The 23,497-nt window shown below is 53.0% G+C and overlaps 3 protein-coding genes and 1 long non-coding RNA gene across 19 annotated transcripts in view; 2 read left to right on the top strand and 2 right to left on the bottom strand.

Moving 5' to 3' along the window:
* The window catches only part of DNM3 (dynamin 3), a 169,214-nt gene extending 168,207 nt beyond the window's left edge, over nucleotides 1-1,007 (top strand). For all 4 annotated transcript variants that reach the window (XR_015273928.1, XM_086842342.1, XM_086842338.1 and 1 more), the window contains one exon: nucleotides 807-1,007. Coding sequence is in view for 3 of the 4 variants with exons in the window: in XM_086842342.1 (XP_086698468.1) it covers nucleotides 807-843 (37 nt within the window). In the remaining variant the exon portion in view is untranslated. The remainder of the gene's footprint in view (nucleotides 1-806) is intronic.
* A 38-nt stretch (nucleotides 1,008-1,045) lies between these two features.
* Nucleotides 1,046-13,188, bottom strand: LOC111932666 (uncharacterized). Its single transcript, XR_015273935.1, has 2 exons — nucleotides 13,103-13,188; nucleotides 1,046-1,472 (listed from the first exon to the last, which is right to left on the bottom strand). It is a non-coding gene; the product is annotated as an uncharacterized LOC111932666 (long non-coding RNA).
* On the bottom strand, nucleotides 5,440-15,465 carry PIGC (phosphatidylinositol glycan anchor biosynthesis class C). The gene is made up of 3 exons (XM_086842350.1): nucleotides 15,048-15,465; nucleotides 6,673-13,380; nucleotides 5,440-6,559 (listed from the first exon to the last, which is right to left on the bottom strand). Exon 3 carries the CDS (start codon nucleotides 6,427-6,429, stop codon nucleotides 5,551-5,553), a length of 879 nt encoding a protein of 292 aa, XP_086698476.1. The 5' UTR covers nucleotides 6,430-6,559; nucleotides 6,673-13,380; nucleotides 15,048-15,465; the 3' UTR covers nucleotides 5,440-5,550.
* Nucleotides 15,466-15,857: 392 nt separating this feature from the next.
* Nucleotides 15,858-23,497, top strand: part of SUCO (SUN domain containing ossification factor) — a 38,141-nt gene continuing 30,501 nt past the window's right edge. For 5 of the 13 annotated variants that reach the window (XM_086842324.1, XM_086842323.1, XM_086842320.1 and 2 more), the window contains exon 1: nucleotides 15,928-16,150. In XM_086842324.1, coding sequence (XP_086698450.1) covers nucleotides 16,086-16,150 — 65 coding nt within the window. In that variant the 5' untranslated portion in view covers nucleotides 15,928-16,085. Of the gene's footprint in view, nucleotides 16,151-23,497 lie in introns of all 13 variants that reach the window. The other 8 variants (XM_086842327.1, XM_086842330.1, XM_086842328.1 and 5 more) reach the window with 5 other exon arrangements.

Genomic DNA, 23,497 nt, shown 5'->3' with positions numbered 1-23,497 from the left:
AAGAGCATGAGAGTTTCCTGTGAGAACACCACAGTGCCTAAGTGGGTCCTTAGGTTTTGGGAAAAGAGGGAGCAAAAGGTGGGATGAGCACAGCAGGGACATCTCTGCTGTATTCTGTGACATTTGGAGTTTGCTGGTGTTTATTAGCTGTGGCTGAGGCAGTTTGTGCTCCCCGAGGGAACAGCAGTGTCCCACGTGTCCCCTCTGGCTGGAGCCCAGTTCCAGGAATGCTGGGCAGGCAGAGCTGAGGGCTCTGTGCTGGGTACCAGGAGGAGCAGCTGCTCTTGGCACTGGGCCCTCGGTGCCACGGGGCTCTCCAGCTTCATTCAACCTTTACCTTTCCCAGCAATGTCCCCCCAGCCACCCCACAGGGTCTGCTCTGATCATCCCTCATTTCACCACAACCTCACGAAAGTTCTACTCCAAGAACAGTGCTTGAAGCAGATAGTGCTGAGAATCTTAAGGCTGCCTGGGGAAAAGCTCTTCCAGAGGGGATCATTTGCTGCAGGGAGATTGGAAAGCCTGTGAGCAGCGACCTCCACACCTGGGATGGGATTGTTCTGGTCCTCTGGCACTGGCAGCTCAGAAGGGAGGCGGTGAGGACGAAAGCCAGGCTGTGCTGAGAGCCAGCTGATTCTAATCTTGCTCTTGCTCTTTTCCTTAATATGCATGTTCTGTGCCTTTTTCTCTTAACCCACTCTATTAAGATAATTTTGTATATGAGTCATTTTATTGTATCTTGGCCTTTTGTTTTAAATCTCCCCCTCTCCCTGTGATTTTTGGGTTATTTTTTGGTTTTTTCCTAGACGACCTCCACCAGCTGTTCCAGGAAGATCATCCTAACACACACATTTCTTTTGTGTTACATGCAATGTCTCTTTTTTTTTTTTTTTTTTAAATCCAAAATTACCTTTAATTTGCACTAGCCTATTTGTAAATGAAAGGTTTTATTTTCAGATGTCAATAATAAGCCTGGATGTAAAGAAAATAAAATTCTGACTACAAAAGGAGTGTGTCCCGTGTTTGTAATGAAGGGTCTACTCACTTTTTCTCACATGGAGACATTCTTGCCTTGTGGGAGAAATTCCCTGGGCTCTGTGAAGGGTTGTGGAGGGAGGGATGGATGTTGTGCAGGAGTTTCAGCACTGCTCCTGAATTCATTCACCACCAGGATTGTTCCATGTAAATGGTTTGAGCTTAGCATTAGCAGGAAGAAGAGCCAGCAGAGTTCCAAAACTTGACCAGAGCACCAGCAGCAGCACCTGGCCGAGCGGAAACTCGAAGGACAAGATTGCAGCAGTCTCTAGACAGTCTCTAGACTGATTAATCTGCACAATTATAAATAAATTGCAGCTGTTGTGACCATTTTCTTCAAGCTAAAGCTCAGAATTCCTTGCAGGCCGACCTCACTGGAGCATCTGGGCTCAAACAGCTGTAAGTAGCTACCTCTGGGATTCCAAATGTGTCCATCCCTGTGGGAAAGAGAAAATCTGGGATTTAGATGATGTTAGTGCTTGTTTTGGGTGCCAGAGAAGTCTACAAAGAGTCAGTCTGAAAGAAGGGGGAACTGATGGGTTTAACTGGCTATTTTTCCTCACAGGAAAGCAAAGGGGGGTGTCTCACAAACCGTGCAGGGAAGTCAGGAGGCACCAGCTTGGGGTTTCAGGGGCCCAAACAAGACGTTGTGGGTAGCAGATGGTGAGAGGGAGCTGCAGTGCTGCTGCTCAGGATGGGCAGGGAGGGCATGAGATCACTTTGTGTGGACAAGGGGCCAGATGACAGCCAGCCTGGGCTTGTTTTCGAGCCTGGTGTGACACAGCTTTGCTGAATTCAGGCAGTTCCTCTTGTTGCAGCTGATTTAGGTCCTGCTGACCTCTAAAATATCCAGGGAGCTGCTGAACCAGCTGCATGAGCTGAGAAATACCAGACACTGAGTTTGCTCAAAACAGAAGAGGATGCAAGCCCAGAAAGCTGTAGACTTAAGAGATATTTTTCATTCTTCTCACTTAGACTTGGTCTTTTGGTAGAGCAGAAAGAGAAACAGCAACGGTGTAGTAAAAAGTGGGGAAAAACCCCAAACCTTGCTGTCACTTTGAGCTGCATGTGCTAAACTGGGAATTGCTGGGACTGGGTGAGGTGCTTCCCAGCACCCTGAGAAAGAGATAAATGGAGACCTACAGTAAACAACTGTCCCAAAAACCGAGTAGCTTTCACTCATGGAACCCACCAGGTGCTGAGGCAGAAACACCTCAGCAGGGTTCAGGAACTGAGCACTTTCAGGTCTGCAACAGAAGCGACGGTGTTCGTACCTGGTGAGCTCTTGAGGAGGTTCTGCTCATGACTGAATTTTACAAAATCTCTTCTGTGCTGGGGGAAGCTCTCCCTGCAATCCCTCTGTGCTGCAGCAAGGTACCAGCAGCAGATGAGAGGTGGGTGATATTTTAGCTCAATGGCCCACAGCTCCCAGCCAGGAGCTTTGCTGAGCTCCCCGCTGCCTGCTGGCCTCCACACATTAGGCTGGAAGACACAGACTGGTTTCTTGAGGCATTTTGTGGTGGTAAATCCTCTGCACAAATCTTTACCTTCTTAGGAAATATTTGGTAAAAACTATTGTTGGAAATAGGACTCCAGGATCCATGGGTGTAGCTGTTTCTAAAATCTCCTTAGTAGAAAGGCACAGGAGCTGGGAAAGCCTGGCACATTCTTTAACATCAGGATGCTGCACCAGTGACATTACGAGGCAGTGCATGGGTTAGGACCAGAATCCTCTTTTGGTTTCCTGATGAAAGAGTCGAGCTTTGTTCTTCACAGGCTTCCCAGACCCAGTCCTGCAGGTGGGAGCACGTGTGGGTGCCTGACACTGGCCTTTCCCTGCAGCAAAGCTGGAGATGGAGATTGCAGCTGGCACCCCAGGAGCAAGGCTGATCCCCAGCCACTTCACAGCTACTCGCATTTGGCCAGCTTCAAATCAAAAAAAAACCTCCCATGGAAGGACTGATCTGAGTGGGCTGAACCTTAAAGGATAGAAACTTGGAGTGCAAGAGAACACTGAACTCCTTAGGGTTGGTTGATGAAGTGTTGTTGCATCGCCAGCCAAGGACCCATTTCTTGGGTCTCAGCGAGGATTTGCTCAGGTAGCAAATGGCCAAAGGGCACCCAACTCTACTGGACAGGTGTAGAGTTATGGCAAAATCCTGTTCTGTAGAGGATATTCTCACCTCATGCACACATACCAGTGATGGTCATTTATACAGCAGCTTCAACAGCAACAGCCCTGCAGAGCACCTGTCCCGGGAAGCCCTGGGGAAACCCTGCCTGCCCTTTATCTCCTCCTCTCCTCTCCCTGGCTCCCTTTTGCATTCCTCCTTCCTTGGAGGTCCCTTTGTCCATCCCAGGCTGTGGATTTGTGTTTTCATTTCGGGTTAGGGTGGGCAGGGTGTCTTTGTGGGCAGGTGAGGGCAGGGCTGAGCCTTTCCCCAGGAGGTCTCTGGACAAAGACTGAGGCTGTTCTGATCTGATCCTGGAATTCTGTGACTCGTTGTAAGGAGATGAAGGAGCTGGGGCAGAGCAGAGAGGGCTGGGGCTGGGCTGGGTGGGACAGAGCAGCATCTCCCTGGAGCTGGTGGATGGAGCCTGCTGCATCAGAGTCCCCGGATTACACAGGTGACCACAGGTCCCTGCTCCAGCTGAGGGGAAGGCAGCAGCCCGTGCCCATCTCTGCCACCTGAAATGTTTGAGTGGTCAGTGCAGTTTTCCTAATCCACAGCTGCTTTTGACGGTGGCAATTTGGGAAAGGCACTTTGGGGAAAAATACTTCCCCATGGAGGAGCGGGTGCAACAGAAACTCTTCTTTCTTGCAGCCTCTGCTGTGATAGCCAGGGGCCAAGCAGCCAGGATTTGAGTTATTTTTGATTTATATTCCAGCCTTGCCCCTGTACCAATGGGCTCTGTGAATGTGTTTGGGATGGCAGCGTTACACTGGCATCAGCCCAGTGTCAGATGGGACAGCGGGGTCACTGAGCAGCTTTCTGGGAAACCTCCTTGTGCAAAAACCTTTCTGCAGAGCTACAAAATGTCATCGTGACTCCGAGCATCTGGCTGCTCTGTGCTCCCCGCGAGACCTGAGCACGGGCTCCAAACTTCTACAGCTTTTAATTAAAAGCGAAATGAGATGTAGTCGTTACCACGGCGACCACAGCAACATTTAACACTTGGCAAGAGCAGTAACAAAGCACCGGAGGTGTTGGGGACTCCGCCGGGGGTTGCTCATTTCCGAGAAAGTCCAAGGAACGCGTGGAAAGCGCCTCCTCGCTGGGATGGGGAAAACGGAGCAGAAAGAGGAACTCCAAACGCAGCCCTGGGAGGTGGGAGAGGCTGTGGGCGTCCCTTCCCTCCGCTGCCGCCGGCTCGGGAGGGCTTTGCTCACGGGAGAGCGCCGGGAGGTCCCGGGGCTGCCCGTCCGGGCCAGGCCTCCAGCGGGACTCGTTTGCCGGCAGCGCCCTCTGTTGTGCTGGGAGCGCTGCCGGACAGACGGACGCCGGACAGACGGACGGGACCCGCACGGACCCAGCCCTTGGCATGTCCCCAGCACCTGGGGGTGACCCACGGGGGCTCTGCCGAGCTCCGTCCCTCTGGCTCTTGCCCTGCAGCAAGGCCAGATCTGCCTCAGGGAAGGGGTTAGGGAGGAGAGGAAGGCGTGATGCCCTCTCATCCCCCATCTCCTGAGGGATTTAGGGCAGTGTGGTGTCTGGCGGCGGTGGGAGGCTGTCCTGGCACCCGCAAAGGGCCGGGCTGCAGCTGAGGAGGGCTCTGCCCCCGCTCCAGCCGCCCTCCTGCTCGGTCCAGCAGCAGCAACAGCGACCTCAGCAAGCCCTGCCCTGCAGCCCTGCCCTGCAGCCCTGTCCTCCAGCCCTGTCCTGCAGCCCTGCCCTGCAGCCCTGTCCTGCAGCCCTGTCCTCCAGCCCTGCCCTCCAGCCCTGCCCTGCAGCCCTGCCCTGCAGCCCTGCCCTGCAGCCCTGTCCTCCAGCCCTGCCCTCCAGCCCTGCCCTGCAGCCCTGTCCTGCAGCCCTGTCCTGCAGCCCTGTCCTCTAGCCCTGTCCTCCAGCCCTGTCCTCCAGCCCTGCCCTCCAGCCCTGCCCTGCAGCCCTGTCCTGCAGCCCTGCCCTGCAGCCCTGTCCTCCAGCCCTGCCCTCCAGCCCTGTCCTGCAGCCCTGTCCTGCAGCCCTGTCCTCCAGCCCTGCCCTGCAGCCCTGCCCTGCAGCCCTGCCCGGGGAGCGCTGGCAGCCCCCAGCACACCCTGAGGGTCCTGAGGGCTCCGTGGGACACATCCCATCCCCTGCACCCTGAGCCAGAGCTGCCTCCTCCCCCTGCAGGGCTCAGCTCCTTCCTTCGCCAAAGCGAGTCAGGTGTGGGAACAGATCCGGAGGGGAGCACAAAAGCTGTTCTTGCTGCTGTGAGAGACTTTATTGGCTCAGGTGTCCTCCCCCACAGGGCTGACCCCCAGCCAGGACCTCTGCGCTGCTCACAGCAGAGGCTCCCGCTGGGCTGGGCCTACATGAGGAACCTGGAAAGGTCCTCCTTGATCTCAGCCTCGTCCCATGGCCCGTGGATGTTGTCCTTGAGCAGCTGGAGGCGGATGAGGCAGTAGGGACAGAGGCAGGAGATGGCGAGGAGCAGGGAGGCGAAGAGCACGGCGCCCACGCTGGACACGGTGGCCAGCCCCGCCAGCGCGGCCAGCGCGAAGAGCACCGTCACCCCCACGTAGCACCGGGGCGTCCGGGCCTTCAGCTTCTTCTGCAGCATGGGCCACAGGGCGAACATCTGCATGGCGAAGGTGACCATGACGAAGGCGTGGAGGGAGCGAGGCAGGCGCGAGGCCAGGCACACCGAGGCGAAGATGGCCATGTTGAGGGACAGCGTGCTGGACACGATGGCGGCGTTGGCGCCGTAGTCGAAGAAGATGAGGTGACCCAGGAGCATGAGGGCCGACATGGCATAGATGGTGTCCGTGCTGATGGACTCGGTCAGCGTCTTCAGCACCGGCGAGAAGCCGTAGGTGAAGGCGGCGAACACCAGCGTGCTCTTGAGGTCAGCCCAGCGCGTCCGCCCGCTCGCCCAGCGCCCGGCCCCGCCATCCACGGCATCAAACAGCACGTAGCCGAGCAGGGAGGACACCAGGGCCGCTCCGAAAAGCCCCTGCGGGCTCAGCATCCCGGCGTCCATGTACCACCAGGTGAGCACGAAGACGCAGACGCTGCACAGCTGCTGCACCACCGCTCCCGACTGGAAGACGACGGCCCGGTACCGGTACTGCCGGGCGTGCACGTTCTTTCGCAGCTCCTCCAGGAACCGCTGGTCCACGTAGTTATCGGGGAAAGGCTGGCGTTCGTACAGCACCTTCTGCCACCGCCGCCCGGGGATCGGCTCCATGGCCCGGGACGGGCGGGGGAGGCTCCGCGGCCCCGGCCCGGCCGCGCCGCCGCTCCCGGAGCTGGCGCAAGGGACGCCGGGGCGCGCGCGGCTGCCACCTCCCGGCCGGAGCCGGGTCACGGGCAGGACCCTGGGACGGGAACAGGACCCCGGGACGGGAACAGGACCCCGGGACGGGAACAGGACCCCGGGACAGCAGCAGGACCCCGGGACGGGAACAGGACCCCGGGACAGCAGCAGGACCCCGGGACAGCAGCAGGACCCCGGGACGGGAACAGGACCCCGGGACGGGAACAGGACCCCGGGACAGGAGCAGGACCCCGGGACAGCAGCAGGACCCCGGGACAGCAGCAGGACCCCGGGACAGGAGCAGGAGCCTCGGGCAGGGCCAGATCCCGCGGCTGGGTCCCAGTGCCTGGCACCGGCACGCCTGACAGGGGTCACCTTCCCACCCCCGGGCTGCGCTCCCCGCTCCGTGTGAGCTTCAGCAGCTTCTGGGGGTGGGTTCAGGGCACGCCGCGGCTCCGTGCTGGGATCTGCTCATCCCGAAAGCCGCAAGTCCCTGTCCCGGACTGCTGCCAGTGCTGGGGGCTGTCTCGCCTCTGCCTGGCCCTGCGAAGGATGCTCCGGCCGTGGTCCCACACCGTGGCTAAAGGGCTGTGCCCCTGCAGCCCAAACGCAGCCGCCGAGACGGGCTCAGCCGGCCGATGGGATTTAGCCAGGGCTTCTTTGTGCTTGGATATCCCTGTGTGAGCCCAGCCTCGCTGCTGGGAGCGTGACCCCAGCCCATCTGCAAGCCCTGCTCCTTGTCGTGGTCCAGCGAGGCACCTGCTTTCCTGCTTTTCTGGCCAAACCAGGCTCCAGCAGGCAGGTGAGGAATGTGGGTGTGATGCTACAGGGCAGCCTTCCCCTGCAGCTCGTCCTACCCTGGCCCAGAGTGCAGCAGGAGGAGGAATGCAGGGCTGGAGAGGTGCAGCTCTGCAGGGACATCCATCTCCTGTGCTGCTCAAAGCCACTCGACATGGGCAGCAAGGGGACAGGGTCATATTGAGGGAGGTTTCACAGAGGCCAGAGGTGTTTTCCCTAAGTATGTGTTGGCTTGTGCTCAGGTCAGAGCCTTCCCAGCCCCGGAGAGGTGCTTGCTGCTGAGGAGCTGCTTACTTTGGCCTCACCCGAGAGGCCTCGGCCCGGGGCAAAGCAGCCTGAACAGTGCCCTGTTTGTGCTGTGGGAAGGGCCATTCACGGCCCTGCTGTCACAGCAGCAACAGGCAAAGAGCTGCTGGTTGTTTTCACCCCAGAGCCTGCCACAGGAGACCCTCCAAACAGATCCCACCTCATCCAGATACGTGCAGAGCAGCAGGTAACATCCACACTGCCGCTGTGCCTTTGGGGGGCCTCAGGCTGGGCCACACCACAGTGACATCTGAAAGTGCCACCTCCAGCAGTATCACTGCACTTGCTCGGCAGGGCAGAGCAGCTGCTGGCCCCGTGCAGGTACCCCATGCCAAGCAGGCTCCAAGCCAGGATGGAGCTGGACTCAGTTTTAGCTGCCCTCCCTGAAAGCCCCCAGCCCCACGGTTTGCACAGAGCCATGCACGTGCCTCCATGTGCACCAGGCAGCGCCCAGGGGGACAGGGAGTGCTGCCAGCTCCTGTGACTGCTGGCACTGACTTGGTGCCCAGGGCCTGGGAACTTGAGATTTTGAACGAAATGTCCTTCTCCCAAAGTCATGGAGTAAAGCTGGGGTATGCAAGAGGAAAAAGCTGGGAGGGCAGAGTGCCATTCCGCTGCTCTGAGAAGTGCCAGGACCACGGCAGAAGAGGAATGCCAGGGGCAGGACAATGCTGTGCTCTCGCTGTGGCTGGTGACAGCAGGTTTGCTGTCACCTGGCCCTGGGCTCTGGTGCCCATCTGTGATGCTTTGGGGACCAAGAAGAGCAGGCTGGGCTGGAGCATGAGGCTGCTTCCACATGCTCAGGTCCACGCAGAAACCCCAGTGGAGAGGACAGAGGTGAGGGGTACTTGGTGTGCCCTTTCAAACTCCTCTGCTGTGGGCAGCAAGTGCCCTTTGGAGGCTGGGGCTGGGCAGTGACTCACAGAGCTCCTGAGCCACGCTGGGTGATGCCAGCAAAGCAAAACCCCTGTGGGAGATGCCAGCACAGCCCCCCACGGGGTGCCCACCCGGATCAGGGGATCTCTCTGGTGCTGGCCCCGCAGGGCTCGGCACCCACCTGGTGAGAACCCAGCAGGGTCTGGGACGGAGCAGAGGCCACCGCTGTGCTGGCTCGGTGTCCCTGGGAGGGGACAGCTGTGAGTGCCACGTGTGATGGCACCGCCCACGGTGCGAAGGGCAGCTCAGCCCTGCCCCGGTGGCCCAGACTTTGCCGCAGGGCAGTGACGCTCCTGCCTGCACAGCTGTCCCCACGGGATCCGCCACGTCACCGTCACCCTGCTGCTCGGAGGGGACCTTGTGCCATGGAGTCATCCTTCAGCCGTCCTGGGAGCTCTCCTGGCAGGGATAAGCAATAGCTAAGGTCAAGCATACAGAAGTCCTGTGTGAGCATGGAAATTCCTTCTCTGGGTTCCGGGCCACAAGATCTCCCTCACCTCACAGTTAGGTGTCCCCAAGTGCCACTGGGCTCTGGAGAGGCTGGAGGATGGCGAGTGCTTGGAGCGCCTCTGCTGAAAGGCAGGGATGAGGAGCTGGGTGCCGTGGCACTACAAACTGGGTATGCTGAGGCTTGGCTCTGCCCTGCCCTTAGCAAAGGGACCCCACTGAGGATTTGTTTAGTGTCTGTCGCCTCCGAATGTTGGAATACACAGCTAAAGTTGTTTGGAAGGAAGCTGGAAAGGTGACAGGCTGGGGCTGAAATAGCTGGGATTGATCTGCACCTCCACTGGAGATATTTGAGTATCAAAAGCACGGCAGGCACTGCATCCCCACCACTGCTGTGTCCGATTCCCCTCGGGACGGGACCATTGCTTGTGCTGCAGAAATCAGCTTCAAAATAACTCAGCAGCACACTCTGCTAAGGGTCCCTGTCCCTGCAGGGATGTCACAGCACAGCTATGGCTCCTTGGGCCTGGTGTCTCTGCCAAGCCATCCCCCTTTGACCCTGGAGCCCAACCCTCCCTCCACAGGAATGTTTTTCAGGGAGGGGGAAGGTTGGCGCAGCTCCAGCTGCTGCATTTTTCCATGTCCAGAGATCATCTCTTGCCTTAAAAGGCCCCAGGACACAGGCTGTGCCTGCTCTCCTGCAATCACCTCTTTCAGGATTGTTTGGATTCCCAGCACAGACTGGGATGATGCCAGCCCATGGGGGGATACTGGGGCAGACAGGGCTGGTTGTCTTGGGAGCCCTGCAGGACCTGGACATGGAGGAGTGCGGTGCTGCTCCAGCCCTCCCAGGCATCTCCCTTCCCATTCCCCCTTCCCATCTCAGATTTCCTGAGCTGAGATGAGCAGTCCCAAGGCTGCTGGAGAAACCCTGCTCAGAGCTGGGTAGAGCAGTCCAGGAAACTGGGATTGGGTCTGAGAAGCCCACACTGGACTCAGGGCACTGTTTGGGATTTGCTGAGCCTCTTGCAGGGGAAGGCTGAGGATGTGGGGCAGGAGAGATGTGATGTGGAAAGACACATGCCTGCAGGGATGTGACCTCTGGAACACACAGCACGTGGGGGGGGCTGTGAAACTGAGCTCCCTCGCTCCTGGCATTCCCTGACGGTCAGCATGGATCCCTCTGGCAAAACACCCTCCCTGCCACCCACTCTGGGCTCTGGAAAAAGGGACAAGGCAGCCCAGCCAGGGCCTGGCCAGCTCCAGGGCAGTGGGTCAGCGGGGCCTGTTTTGTAAGAGAACTCCACCAGGGTCAAGCTGTCACCTAGTAAAGAGATGGATTTTTTAAATCTGCTTTAAAAAAAGAAAACCCCGAGGAAACTACAGCCAAAAATGACATCAGCAATGTGCTCTGCCAGTTTCAGGGTGCTCCAGGGTGGGATGAGTCCGAACTTCAGCTGCTCAGGTAAGCTCAGCTCAACCTTCAGCTGCACGTGGCACGTCTCTAACCCAGAGATGCAGGGAGGAAACCAGACCTGGGGGATAAAATAATAAAACCTGCCTGTGGGACCTGAGCACGGGTTGTCACAGAAGCTGGAAGGTGAAGACTGAGGTTTGGGAACAAGGAGGGTCTTAGGGTCCACACAGGTGTCTGTCTCCTGGCAGAGCAGGGCTGGGGCTCCAAAACAAAGCTTTGCCAAGTGGTTTCTCACTGTTCCCCCTTATTTAGCCCTAAATGTGTGCAGTAGGGATGGGATGTGAACTGCTGACCCAGCTCTTCCACAGCTGGTGGAAAGGCATCAAGAGCTGCAGGTGGCAAAACACTGAAAAACCCAACTTTTACCCCAGAGGGTGAAAGCAATGTCCCCTCAAGGGGGTGGTGGCTGGAGCCACAGGGCAGCACCCAGCACCAACCTGCCCCACCCTGAGCCCCCTACAGCAGCCACTTCCCTCCCCTTGCAGCTCTGGGACACAGAGTGTGAGGGGACCCAGAGCTTCTAACAAAGTTTTTAGTTTCTGCCATAGAGATATTTTTGTTCTCTAAATGGGGAGGGGGATATTGGATGAAACCGTGTATGCAAATGCTGTTGGTTTTTCTAGGTAGTGTAGCTGGGGAAAAAGTTGGTGTGCACAGGTCAAAAAGAGTTTGCAACTCCCTGTCTTGGCCTGGTGTGCTGCGAGAGGATCCTCTGTGCTCACCTTCCCATTTGCCTAGTAAAGTAAAGAAGCCTTTGTTCAAACCCAGCATGGCCTGAGTCTGGAAACAGCAATTTCCCAGGAGATATTCACAGCAGGAGCCCCCCCTGCCCTCTTCCCTTGAGCATCTCCCTGGAGCTCCAAGCAGGAGCCCACATGAGAGCAGCGATGTTGGGGCTGAGTGGTGTTTTTCACACATGCAGTGCCTCTCCCTGCAACACCAGCTCGTCCTGGGAGCGGGTGCCTGTTCCTGGAGCATGTGAGTCCCTGAGGAGTGACACTCCTGCTGCCAGCCACCCCCTGGCCCCTCTCCCTGTTTTTAACCTCTCCCTGCCAGGGAGGGGATGGAGCCAGGTGGGACTATTTTAGTGGTTGGCAGAAAGAGGAAGGGAAGCTGCTGAGCCTGTGGCGTTCCCTGTGTGTGCCTGGCCAGCCCTGTGGGTCCCTCATCCCCACCTCTGGGATCTGGGAGAGGTGCTGATGCTCCTGTGTGGGCTGTGCCACCCTCCCATGCTCCTGGCACTGCTGCCCAGGGCTCTGACCACCCTGCAGCCCCAGGGATGTGTGGGGGTGGGTCTCAGGTTTGGGTTTGTGCTGAGGAAGCCATGGATGCTCTGGCCTGCTGGACCAGGTGCCTGTGGCATCCCCCACTGTGGCCTTGATTTGCACAGGGCCATAGAGGAAACCAGCCCTGGCCTGCACCAGGTGCTTTCCCAGCCCTTCCCCTCAGCCCTTCCCCTCACCCCAGGGGGAGAGGGTGAAGAAGGAAGGGGAAGCTTCAGCCCACGCTGTCTTCCCAGAAATAAAGGCTAAAAAAACCTTTATGCTTGCATTGCAAAGTTTTGCCGTTTCTCAGTTTCTGCAGTGAAATTTGATTTTTCTTTTCCCAGGGGGGCTCAAACAGCAGCTGCTGGGAAGCACCAAGGGCACCAAGGCACCCACCATGGTTCACCCCATGTGGTCCCACATTTCCATCACGAGAGCAAGAGTTAATTTGGATTGACAGTCTCAGCTGTCAGCAGCCTTTGGACTCTCCCCATTCCATCAGCCCCATCAGATGGCAAGAGAAGCTCACCAGTGGCTCTGCATGGCTGTCACAGCATTGCCAAGGTGCTGCTGAAGTTGTGCCTGGAACACTTGCCAGCCAGGCTAGGGTAAGGTGGATCCCTTCCCCAGGAAGCCATTTTCCATCTGCTCCCAAGCACTGGCGTAGGAAAGAGTGTTTGCTGTCCTGCAGAGGCTCTGTGGTTCTGCAGCAGCGCCAGGAGATGCTGCAGCTTCCTGCTGTACCTGCCTGGGCACCCCTGCTGGAGCAATCGTTTTATCTCCCATTTCTAGGCAAAGTTAAAATTTAGCCACGTGAAATGAGAAACCGAAATACAAATGCTCTCAAAAGTGACATTCCCACCTTAATCCATTTTCTTCATCTTACACTGCAGGTTTTGAACCTCTAAAGAGGGGGCTCAGAGCCAGGTGGAGACCTGTGTCCTGCAGGGGCTGTCCCAGGTGCTGCTAGCTCCATCCTGCTTTTGGGAGCCGTGGCACTGTGCCACCCGTGCCGGGATTCAGGGCTCTTTGGGGCAGGGCTGGCTGGAGATCTGAGCTCTCCTGCTGCAGGTCATGCAGCCCCAGCCGGGTGTCACCGTGTCCCTGCGTGCCAAGAGCTGCCCGGCGCCAGCCCACCTTCATTAACCCTAAGGGCGTTCATTACCCCGCAGCATTCCCGGTGACCCCGCCCGCGGGAATGTCCCGTTGGATCAGCCGGTCACTGTGACCGTGGGAATCTCTCGGCATCTCCCGGGATTTGAAGGAGTGTGGGAGTGGGAATCAGAGCCCGTGCGGGGGGATGTCCACATTTGGGACCACAGAAGCACAGTCTGTGTGTCACAGGCGGTTTGCTGAGTGATGAAAGTGCAATTACCTGCTCAGCTGGAGGTGGAGTTGCTCCCGTTTGATTTTCCAAGGAAAATGTTTCCAACCTTTATTTTTTGCGCAGCTTTCCTCTCGGCGCGAATCGCAGAAGATATAAAAGAAAATGAGGGGTTTTTTACAAGTTTTGTGCTGGTTTGCTGGATTCTCTCCTGCAAGTGGTTAACAGTTCATCTGAAGTCAGAGGAAGGTCTCTGAAGCAATCTTGCAATTTACAGCTTTTCCTTTCCCAAGTAAGAAACGGTCAGGAAATTAAACAGGAAATTGTGTCTGGAAGGAACAAAAGTTGTGTTGTCAGAACCTGCTTATGAAAGATTTACTTTATTTTAACCAGTAAGGAGCCAAGATCAATAGTCAGAAGAGGAAGGAGTTTGTGTGAATTAAATCACACGTGGGGGGAAAAAAAAAAAAGAAAAAGAAAAAAGGCAACACTTGGGAAAACAAGAAGCCTTTGTAAAGAGCAGATAGGGATGAATGGGAGAGAAGGGTTTGCCACTGCAGCAAACAAATGCTGCAAAGTGCTGAAAGGCAAAGGCCTAGGGTGTACCCCAGGATCAGGTGTCTCTTAAAAAGTCAGCCCTAAAATGCCCAAATCTTTGGGGGATACTCTACAGCCAAGCCTGTTGGAGGGTTGGAGTGCAATGGACAAGCATTGCCCCATTGCTGTGCAGGTCAAACAGCACCACCTTCTCAGGAAGTGTCCCTTGGGTGGCCTCCTCCAGCTTTCCCAACCTGGGGTGCCAAGCACCAGGTTTTATTCCTGCCCAGGGGATGCAGGGTGAGCTCAAATCCAGCACCACGGCTTCACAGGAACTGCACCAGCTCGCTTCGTCCTGGGGTTTTCCATGAGAAATTTGGCCAAGAGGAAGCAAAAAAAAAACCCTGCTACAAAGGTGCAGTGCTTTTTGAGAATCCCACACAAATATTTGCTCCCTGGTAACCCCACAGGCCACTGGGTTTTGGGTTAATTAGGGGCTCTAGTTGGGAGATTGGGTAATCTGTCATTTTTTGACTCATATTGCTCATCAGTGGTTGAGAAACAAGCTTAGCAAGCGCTGGTATGTGGGTACGGCAGAGGAGGGGACATCAAGCCCCTGTCTGGCTGACCCAGGCACTTTTGGGGGATGCTCGTACCTGGTGGGCACTGACTCAAAGGGGCTTTTTCTCCAGGATCCCAGCACTGCGAAGCTTCCCCTGAAATGATGTGTCCTCTGTGACAGCTCTTGGGCCGTGTTTGTTCTAAGCTGTGCTTACTCCCTGGCTGGGAACGGGATCACACTTCTCCAGTCCCCAGGGAGAGGAACTGCTGCAGGAATTCCCGTCCCAGGAGGGAGCACAATGGAGGCTGACAACGGAGACAGGCCCAGCCATACCCCGTGGCAGCGCTGAGGCCAAGAGCTGTGGCTGGCAGTACTCAGCAATGGGGTAATGAATGTTTACCATCTCTTTCATCAGCCAGATCAGCAGTTGTTTGAATTTCTAGTGCTTCATGGATGGATGCTCTGATCCTGGCTGTCCCCAACAAGTACTTTGTGGCTAAGGCTGTGTTGTTGGGATGGACAAATGCCCCGAGGGGGAGAGGCGCTCCCGGACCTGGTTAAAATGGCAGGGCTGCTTCCACTCCTCTGGGAATTTCAGAAGGGCAGAGTGTCAGGTGTTAACGAAGGCACCAAGTTACAGGGTGAAAAATCAGGGAAAGAACACACACAAAGACTTTCCAGGGGTTTCCACTGCTGTCTGACTCCAGGCGCGTCATCCCACAGCTCTGTAAGGGCCGGGTCATGAGGCTGGAGCTGCTCTGGGGAAAACAGCAGCTGTGACCTGCTGCTGCTGGGATTGCAGTGATTCACACCCTCCCCGCGGGTTGAGCTGTCCTTTCTCGTTCAGAGTCCTGACATGTGCACGTTTCCAGCGTGGCACACTCCTGACTCACCCACCTGCACCTCGCAGGGCTCCCTGGGCCGGGCCGTGCTGCTCCACCCCGCTCCCGGCACGGAGAACCCCGATCCTCAGGGTGTTTATGGCAGGAGTGAGGCGCAAGGAAGGTTTTCCTGCCTCAGTGTGAAGACCAAAGCTGCAGATGGGCGGACTTGGGCCGGGTTATGCACAAAACGCCTCATGTTTTTGCTACAACTGAGGTGTTCTTCTCCCGGTCCCGTGCAAGCGGAGGCTCCTCTCTTCTGTTCCAGATGCTACCTGGCCTGTATTCCCTGAGCGTTTCCCAGGAGCACTCCCTGCTCGGCCCCTGCTCCTACGATGGGAATAAATGTACACTGACACACCTCGGGCGCCCCCACGAGCATGGGGTGAAGCCGAGCCCCGCTGCCCCTCACGGACCCCTCAGGGCGCCCGCAAAATGGCGGCCGGAGACGCGCGCTTCGATCCCGTCCGGCCCGGAACTACAACTCCCGGCAGCCCCCGCGCGGTGTACCCTCTTCGGGCCTCAGCGCCCGGCAGCCCGCAGAGAAGCCTGATCAAAATTTAAAAAAAATATTAGGAGCTGTCACGTGGGAGCGCCGATGCTTGAAATGTCCCTGGAAGCGGAGGCAGCGCCGCTCCTCAGGCGCTTTGCGGCCGGTGGTTTGGCCGCCATCCGTCGTTTATCGCTATGGCGATTTCCCTTTAACGGCTTGCTTGCCGCAGACACCTCACAGAGCGGGGTCCTTGGAGGGGCGGGGACAGCTGAGCCCGCTGTCCAATCGACGGGGTTGGGAGGCGGGGCCATCCCGCGGAGCTCTCAGGCCATTGGCTGGCGGCGCGGAGCGCGTGACGCGCATCCTTCCAGCTCAGCGCGTGAGGCGGTGAAAGGGGCGGGGCGGGGGGCCCGGCCCGGCGGGCAGTAACGGCCGCGCGCGCGCGCGGGGAGGGGCCGTGCGCAACAACGGGCGATCCCCCTCAGCGCCTCCCGCCGCTCCCGCCGCCCGCAGGAGGATGCGCCGCCTCGCCCCGGCCGCGCCAGCCAGACGGGGGAGACGATGAGGGAGCCGCCCCGCCGGCCCCTGGCGCTGGGCTCCTGCCTCCTGCTCTGCGCCCTGCTCTGGTGAGTGCCGGCCTCTCAGCCCCGCCGCCGCCGGGCACCCGGGGCCGCGCCCGCTGCCGCGGCGGGGAGCGCTCCCTGGGCGGGATGCGCGGAGCCGAGGGTCGGGAGGTGGGGATGGGACGCTGGGCGGTCACAGAATCGGCAGGGTTGGAGGGGAGCTGTGGAGATGATCCAGGCAGGGTTACCTGGGGCAGGTGACACAGGAGCGCGCCCGGGTGGGTTTGGAGTGCTTGCTGGGAGAAAAACCCCACGGCCTCCCTGGGCAGCCTAGGAAGGTGAGGCGCTTCCTTCTGGGCAGCCCGGGCTGTGTTGTCGTGCGGTGCTCCCCGGGGAAGGTGACAGGTTTCGGGAGAGCGATTCCCGCTGCCAGGAGCGGCAGTAGTCACCCGGCGGTGTCAGGTGAGGGCTGAAGCCGCACACCGAGGTTCAGAGTTACGGATGTTGTTGTCTCGCTGTGCCTTTACCGGAGGCATCCTTGCATTTCCAGCTTCAGGCTGAGCTCTTGCAGTATCCTCTGAAAGAACACGGTACCTTATTCTTGAAACCCTTCTTCTGAGTCTGTCAGGAGTAGTGTTAACTTAAACCAAATGAACCCTCTTATTTATGCATTGATTATGCCTCTGAGAGTGTTTTTTATAATTATTACCTCCACTGTACTTTGCTCCAGCATCCCCTGTTTACTCTCTTTTCAAATTTCCTTTAAGAGATGACATTTACCAGAATACAAATATTAGTAGAATGTATTTCTGTATGGCAAGTCCCAACCTTCTTAAACTTTGTTCCTCTTTGAACTTGGTGAGTCACTGTTTGAGAACTGATAGCCAGCTTGAGCAGCAAACTGCAAATATTGCAAACAGAATGGCCACACTCTGGTGTATTGCTACATTACAGTAGATTGTTCAGATAGTCTCCTTAAAAAAATGAAATCATCCTGAAGTTCTGGCTTGTCTCACAGTTGGGTGAGGAGTGGGAGCCCAGGCATCTCTATTTTACACAATCAGTTGCAAATCTGGTGCTGGTTGCTTGTGTTACTGTGTTTGAACAGTCCTGAAGCAGCTTTGGTTCGTATCATCACATTTTTGGCGTTTGGAGATGGAAGTGAATCTAAAAGTGCTTGAAAACTCGGTTGATGTGTTTACATTCAGCAAAATTCGAAACAAAAATCTCCTGGCTATGTGGGTTTGATCAGGTGAGCTGTGAGCCTCCTGAACCTTCTCCAGACAGCTTTGATTTTACTCCTTGAACAGCCAAGTTTGTCCTGGCAGCAGGTTTTAGTTGTATAGCTAGGATTCCTATTAGGAAAACAGTTTCTGTTTCTTGGTTGGAGTGCCTTGAGGGCTGATAATCTGTCTTTGCCTCCAGGTAATTTGTTAATGGAAGGAGTTTTTAGCTTAATGATCAATAGGTGGTCAGGTTCTTAGTCTGCTGTTTCAGCAGGGCTTAATTTTGTTAAAAAGCTCAGGGTTTTTTTGTTTTTGTTCAGGATAATTCCATATTAACGAAGGAATATCGTGTTCAGCTATCTTGTTGGAATAATGTGTTTGCTCTGTAAATCTCTGACAACCTCTGTGTTCTTCTTTGGTGTGGTTAGGAGGAAAATGGAGCTGCTCTTTTTCTTACTCTTCAAAAGGGATTTTTGTTTCAAGCAGTGTCTTAACTGATCTCAGAGTTTGTATTGGATTACCCCAAACCTTTTAGAGTTTAAAAAAAAAAGGTTCATGTTGTATATTCACCCTGCTCACTGGCTGCCTTTTGGCTAGGAGCCCGTGGATTAATTTAAATGTTGAGGGATGCAACTCCAGTTTCCTAGTCTGCTGTCCAAATACAAATTCACATGAGAGGGTTTGAAATCCTGTCTGCAGGATGATGTTGGGACCCAGTTTAATTTCAGTAGTCATGTCAGAGTTGTAATTAAAAAGTCTTGAAGTCTGTTGGTTCATGCATTGTTGGTGGACCATAGAAGTTGATAAGTTGTGATTTAACTTTTTACTGTAAAGAAAATCAGCACCTTTGTTCACTTCAGCAGTTAAGAAACTTCAAATAGCAAATGGAATGATCTGCATTGTAAATGTTGGCTTTTTAAATTTAATTTGTTTGAGATGTAGTTTTCAAAGGACTTTGTGCTAGTAGGAGAGAAATTTTTCCTTACAGGTGGAACTAGTGGTCAACAGATGATAAAATGGAACCCCAAAAGTCAAGGAAAAACCCATGGGGCAAAACAACTGCTGAAAGAACACAAAGAGCACTCCAGGCTGTTTGGACTTCTTGCCCTTTTTAACCTGGGCTTTGTTTTCTTTCTGAGTAGCTGTTGCTTCTTTCTTTGAAACTAAGCTTAAAATAGGAATTTTTAAAACCTTTCATCATGCATTTTCAAGCTCACCTAAGAAAGTTGGTTGAGGGGGAAGTACTGATTAGTAAAAAATGGGGAAAAAATAATTGATTTGATACTTGAAGTATAAGATGTCATCCTGGGCATTAAAAATATGACTTTGTTTTAGGAGATGCACAAAAATGCAGAAGCTTGAGTAGGGATTTGTTAGCCAGTGCCTTTTCAATAAAGGGAATGTGATGCTCTTTGGGTCAGTTATCAATACTTGAGGCTTTCTTTTTTGGACCAGCCACAACTCAACAGCTCTGAGCCAACAAGATTGTTCTAAGTTTCAAAACAGCAGGATGGCTTTAGGGAAATACTTCTGATGGAGGTATGGCTCAGGAATGTAGTGCTCCAAAAATAATAGGCATCTGTGCAGTTTGGAGCTTCCACTGTGCGTGACAAATGACTGCTGTTGTCCTGAATTCAGAGGTTTTCTTAATGCTCCAGTTAATCCCTTTGTGTGGATGATCATAATATAAAAAATACGTTTAAAACTTGCAGTGCTTTGTAGATATTTGCCAATATCCAGAGCTGAGTGAGTGGAGTAGGTTTAGAAGCTTGTAGGATACCAGGACTTTCTGAAGTGAGACCAGCTGTGACAGCTGTTTGAAGAGTAACCTGTATAAATTATTCTGACATCAGCTTTTGGCTGCCATAAGCTGCACTTCCAAAGTGTTAATTGGGAGTTTAATAAAGAAATCATGCATCCAGTAATTTGTCTTTCTATCCCAGAAAGTTCATTGCCATATTCTGACCTACTTAGCTTTTATTAACTGTGCTGCTTGAGTTTACAGCTGTGAGTAAAAAGAGGATGGGAGACAGTGCATGTACACTTCAGGATCCTTCAGTTGTTACTCTGTGAGTATCCAACATCAGGAAATGCCTCATGTCAAAAGTGATTTAGCAGCAAGATGTGCTGGTTTTGATGGCAAACCCCTGGCCTAGGAGCTCTGACTGGAATCCCCCATGAGAGTGTACCCTGAAAATTGTAAAGGTCAGATTGGGTCAGTGGCACAACCAGGAATGAAGCCTGGGTTACCAAATACAGTGAAAAAGAACACTGGTTTTTATTTGGGTTTGTGTTTTCAGTCGTGTCTGGTTTTGAAGGTGTGCTTGTTGAAAGCTGTAATGCAGGAGGAGCTCTGAAAAAAACTCCAGCAGGCTCATGGAGTGCTGCTGCTGCTGCTCAGGTGAGAGCTGTGCAGATCACATCAGGGATCACACCAGTGGAGCTTTTGGTGATTGAACCTCTATTTGCCTCATTATTGACTCGTGGCTCAAACCTAGAGCTTGCATCTGTTATTAGCAGAAGGGTGTGAGTGCTAGAGCTGGGAGTGAGGGGTTTGTGTTCCCATGTGCTCCTTACCACTGAAATCCTCTTTGCAGCACAGTGCCCTCGTGATCTGGATAGGACTGCAAGAGTAACTTACCTATTGAGGGGCTCAGAATTTTATCTGCTGATTGTCCTCTTGTGTACTTCAATCTCTTCAGAAGGCTGATACTAAAATATACACTGTGTGTGTGCATTTTATAGCAGGAAGAAATGAAATTATTTGAGCACTGCCATAATCAGAACTGTGTTCCAGGTATCTGATTTCAGAATGGAAAGTATGTTCCTAGGTATGGAGTATCTTGTTTGCAAGTGTCTTTGCTCTGTGGCTAAGGTTGGGACAAAAGCTGCACTGGAACTCTTGGGCTCCTAAAAATGAAAGTCGAATCTGCTTACAGCCTGCTCAAGTTGAAGGTGGTACATGCAAGCAGGGGCTCTGGTGTCTTATGCAAAACAAGTGCTTGGCTCAATCAATTATTGAATATTTTACCTTCTAAAATGATGTGAAAATCAGCCAACTGCTTTCATGCAGTATCTTCTGAAATATTTGCCCTAGAAACTTCAAGTTTGTTTGTTTGTTATGCAAATGGTGTACTGAAGTGGCCTCTGCCCCATGACGAGGGTGCTGTGGTGGTGGAGAAGACTTTGCCTGTTGCAGTGAAATGTGCCTCCCTTGAGCACTTAATTTGAACCCTTTCTGAAATGTCTTTCTCTAACCTGCTATTAGTTCTTTTTCACTTTGATGCTCTTGCTGTGAGTCTTGTACAGAGTAGTTTTTTTTGTTTAGTTTTTGTTACTAATCCAGTTTTTGGGAATTTCTATGCCTCTTTCAAGGGGAGGACATGCAGTGTCTTTTAAGGTTTATTGTGGAGGTGCTACAGCCTGGAGAGGGTGTGTATGAAAAGTTCTAGCTAAGAACAGGGTAACCTAGAACTGTAGATCTAAAAACTTCCTTGTGATTCTTTCTGGAATTACTGAGCTGGTATAATGGACAGACCCATCCCAAGGCTTGGGTGAGTGAAAATGTTGATGTGAATGACAAACTGGAATATTAGTAAAAGGTTCCAACAGTTCAAAAATTAGCTCAGGTGCACAAAGGAATGACAATGACTTGGCTTGGCTGGGTTTTAAAATGGCAATCAAGATAATGCTGAAATCCCTTAGAGATAAGAAACCTATTAAAAATACATTATACACGTCTGGGAGTCAGGTGATAGTAGTTTTACAATGATCTAGGCTGAAATTCGTGTTGCTAAACTTACAGTAACACCCCCCTCCTCGGCACTCTGCTCGGCTGTGTTGCACTGAGGGTGGGTTTGTAGCATGAGGAGTCGGTACAGAGCAGCTGCTCCTTCTGAGATTGCTGTTGCTGTGTGGACAAGCTTATGAATTTAAGCAATGAGGGAAGTCTTGATGTTACTACAGACTCTAAAAGCCTTTAAGTTCACTCACACTGCATGGCTGTTGTTTTCCTGTAGTCTTTGTGGTTGGTATCAGGCTTTATGGGTTTTTTTCTGGAATGAGTGCTCTTCCCCAAGCTCTTGCATCAGAGAAAATAACTAGAGTTTGAGAATGCAGGGAACTTCTCATAAGGTGCAATCTCCCTTCAGTATTGCAGAAGTCTTTTTCCAGGAAACATCAGGAGCTGTCTGTTCCTTTGGGTGCTTTCAGAGGGACAGGGCTGTGACTTCTGCCCTGCTTGAAATGCCTGAAATAGGGCACCTGAATACTCCTTTCAAGAAAGAAGATGTTTGTGTTGGTTTCAGTGTTACATTGGAACCTACATTTAATGCGTGTTATGGTCACATAACATTAATTAATGTTATTAATTATTATTATATTGTAATATATATTTTATATTATTAATAATTAATATATGTTGTGGTCACAGGGTCCTGTGTTGTTAACTCAGCAGCCTTTTCCAGGACAGAATGGGAGTAACCCTGGGAGCACTGCAAACAAGGAATAAAGTTGTTTTCTGTTGTTTAACTTGGGACAGGAGTGGACAGTCATGAGCAAATAGTGCATTCTCCCTGTGTCTTCCTGGGTTTGATATCTGAGCATCTCTTGGCTCAGAGCTGACTTTCTTCTCTTCCCTTAGGACTTACTGGAATGTACCCACAATCTTCAGATCAGAGCAGATTCCTGTGTGGCTGAAGGGGGAATGCAGTCAATCATTTCAAACTGATAAAAACTGTCTGGTGCTCCTGGAACCTTCTTTTGCAAGCTCTGCATGCTAATGGTGTTTAAAATGCTGTAAGCCCTATTTTAAACCAATGGCTGGAATCTCATTGTATGCAGCTATGAAATTCAGTATTGTCAGAAGTATCTTTGTGTTTGGATCCTCTGAGTAAGTGAAATAACTGCTTGGAGAGCACATTCTTTGCAAAGTGTGGGCAAGCTATTAAAAACTTAATTGCAAAATACCACAAATTGGTAAAGGATTTGCAGTAAAAGCTCCAGTTTCAGATGTTTTGGGTTTGGGTTTTTTTAAGCATGTGAATCAGGTTAGTGGTAGGAAATGAGGTGGTACCAGTGCCTTGCTTAGTCTAGATCTGTAGTTTTAGTTTTCAGCTTTTTTTCTCCCTTAAAAGTCCATCATAACTTTCAAAATTGTTTTAGTAACACATGCTGCTCTTCTGTGGTAAAAAATGGCTTCCAAATGATTGATGTTTTTTTGCTTTGTCTTGTTTGTTTGTTTGGGTTTTTTAAACTTGTATTGAAGGAAGAGGATTAATGGTTCTTCTTTGCATTTATCAAGATGTATTTCCACTTCACATGCAGAAATGAGTGCTGTGTCTGGGGAGGTTGTGCTGCAGCAGTTCAGTGTTGTGAAAATGGCTTTCCTCCTGTGACTGGTTGAAATAATGTCCTGGTCTTCATTTTCTGTGACATTTACTTTGTTCTGCACACCCTTTTAAACACAAGTCCCCCTGTCTGAGCTGCTGGGAGGGAAAGATTGATTTTGTGGAGTTGCTGGGGAGAGAGGGAGGATTCCTTGCCTTTGCTGTTTTTCCTGTGTTGCCGGTGGCTGTGGGGCAGGTTGCTGCTGACTGGAGAGTTTGGTTGTGGATCTGCTGAGCTCCTCATTCCTGCAGAGCCTTTTTTCTCTTTGTCCATTAGCTGGTGAAAGCAGTCTCAGACCTGTCTTGTTCACAGCAAAACGTATTTTGCTGCCTTCCTCGTCTTTTCACAGCTTTTATTGTTTCAAGCTCATCAATCTAAAGTCAATTCCTCTGTAATGAACAAGGTGATTTTCATCAAACAGGTGCCTCTTCCCCACTCACAGGCCTGCTCTTCTGGCTCTACCCCAGCCCAAAACCCTCCTCAAGCCTATCTGAAGTGATTTGGGAATGTTTGGAGTAGGGAATTGTCACGTGGCAGGGACAGTGACATCTTCATTCTCCCTCTTAGCTGTTGGGCACTGGCACATCGGCACCTGTTGGTAACACAACCCTCTGGGATCTGTCAGTGGTTACCCTGGAGGAACACTGCTCCCTGGGCCTGCAGTGAGGGCTTGGAATCTGTGCACTGGTGATAAATGCCTTTGCTTTTCCCTGGGCTTCAAATTCCTCTGTCTTGCAGCTGCTTCACTCTCCAGTGTCCAGAAATAGGTCTTGTTTGGGGAGAATTTATTAAATTA

The sequence above is a fragment of the Cyanistes caeruleus genome, chromosome 9, assembly GCF_971803275.1.
Source record: "Cyanistes caeruleus chromosome 9, bCyaCae1.hap1.1, whole genome shotgun sequence".
NCBI lineage: Eukaryota > Metazoa > Chordata > Aves > Passeriformes > Paridae > Cyanistes > Cyanistes caeruleus.
Note: the sequence above shows the minus strand (reverse complement) of the source record. Positions and strands in the feature narration are given on the sequence as shown.